The sequence below is a fragment of the Triticum aestivum genome, unplaced genomic scaffold, assembly GCF_018294505.1.
Source record: "Triticum aestivum cultivar Chinese Spring unplaced genomic scaffold, IWGSC CS RefSeq v2.1 scaffold27977, whole genome shotgun sequence".
Classification (NCBI taxonomy): domain Eukaryota; kingdom Viridiplantae; phylum Streptophyta; class Magnoliopsida; order Poales; family Poaceae; genus Triticum; species Triticum aestivum.
The window spans coordinates 378,361-379,626 of record NW_025228057.1 but is presented as its reverse complement, the minus strand read 5'-3'; the positions used below and the strand labels follow the sequence as shown (position 1 = coordinate 379,626).

Sequence of the window (1,266 nt, the reverse complement as noted above, 5' to 3'; positions counted from 1 at the left end):
GCAAACACAAGTTTTTAAAGTGCATATTTTCATAAAATGAACCAAAAAAACAAAAAAAAAGACAAAACCCGAGTGACAGTGCACGTGAAAGCTATCGGATTCAGCTGTTAACGGGCTAGAAACCGCTCCAAAGCCCTGAACACGTCCAGGTCAATTCGGGCGAAAACACACATGTCCTGAGAGAACACACCTCTCCCGCCCACGCTCCCGCTCCCGCTCCCGGCCACGTCACCGATCCGCGCCATCTCTCCTCATGCACTCTCAGCCATCCATCTCCATCGGACGGTTCACATGCCGCATCACGCGGATCGCTCCCCTCTCCTCCCCGGAGACCTCGCAGCTATAAATCCCCCACACGCCACATCAATCCCCCACACCACCACCGCCGCAACAACCACCACCAGCAACAGCCAAGCCAAGCTCGCCGGAGAGAGAGGATGTCGGGCCGCGGCAAGGGAGGGAAGGGGCTGGGCAAGGGCGGCGCCAAGCGTCACCGGAAGGTGCTCCGCGACAACATCCAGGGCATCACCAAGCCGGCCATCCGCCGTCTTGCCCGCAGGGGCGGCGTGAAGCGCATCTCGGGGCTCATCTACGAGGAGACCCGGGGCGTGCTCAAGATCTTCCTGGAGAACGTCATCCGCGACGCCGTCACCTACACGGAGCACGCCCGCCGCAAGACCGTCACCGCCATGGACGTCGTCTACGCCCTCAAGCGCCAGGGACGCACCCTCTACGGATTCGGCGGCTAGGCCGCGCGAATCGATCCCCCCACCACCAGATTTGTGCTCGTAGCTAGCTATGGCTGTGTAGTGTTCATGGGCTTCGGTGTATTGGCCGCATCTCGCTGCTGTATGTCCTCCTGGCCTCGATTGTTGTTTGGATGTAGTCCTGGGATGTTTACCCTTGAATTCTTCTGCAATCTCTCACTCTGTTCATGTTGATTTGTGTTCGTTGTCAGGTGTTACTAATTTCCAATTGGTCCCTCGCTCTCTAATTTGCTGCCTCCCGAAATCAACCGTGTTGGCTTCAGTGTACGGTTCATTCAAACCGTCCCTGCATTTTTGTAGCTTGCGTTTTCTCCGTTTCCACGGCTTATCCTGAACATTTTCTGTACTCCGCCAGTTGAACCAAGTTTCAGATAAGACATGTGTCTTTCTGAATTGCGATAACACGCAGCAACTGATTTATTCGGCTGAACATGGATTCTAGACTACCTAACCCAACGATTTAAAATCTGAGTGATGGTAAGAAGCAACTGATTTATTC

At 54.6% G+C, this 1,266-nt stretch overlaps 1 protein-coding gene across 1 annotated transcript; it reads left to right on the top strand.

Moving 5' to 3' along the window:
* The first annotated feature begins 368 nt into the window (after positions 1-368).
* On the top strand, positions 369-941 carry LOC123172973 (histone H4). The gene has a single exon (XM_044589849.1). It carries the CDS (start codon positions 438-440, stop codon positions 747-749), a length of 312 nt encoding a protein of 103 aa, XP_044445784.1. The 5' UTR covers positions 369-437; the 3' UTR covers positions 750-941.
* Positions 942-1,266: the final 325 nt, after the last annotated feature.

Bases quoted from the DNA above. Each gene is read 5' to 3' on its own strand.
- LOC123172973 (XM_044589849.1), top strand. From the start codon at position 438: ATGTCGGGCCGCGGCAAGGGAGGGAAGGGGCTGGGCAAGGGCGGCGCC.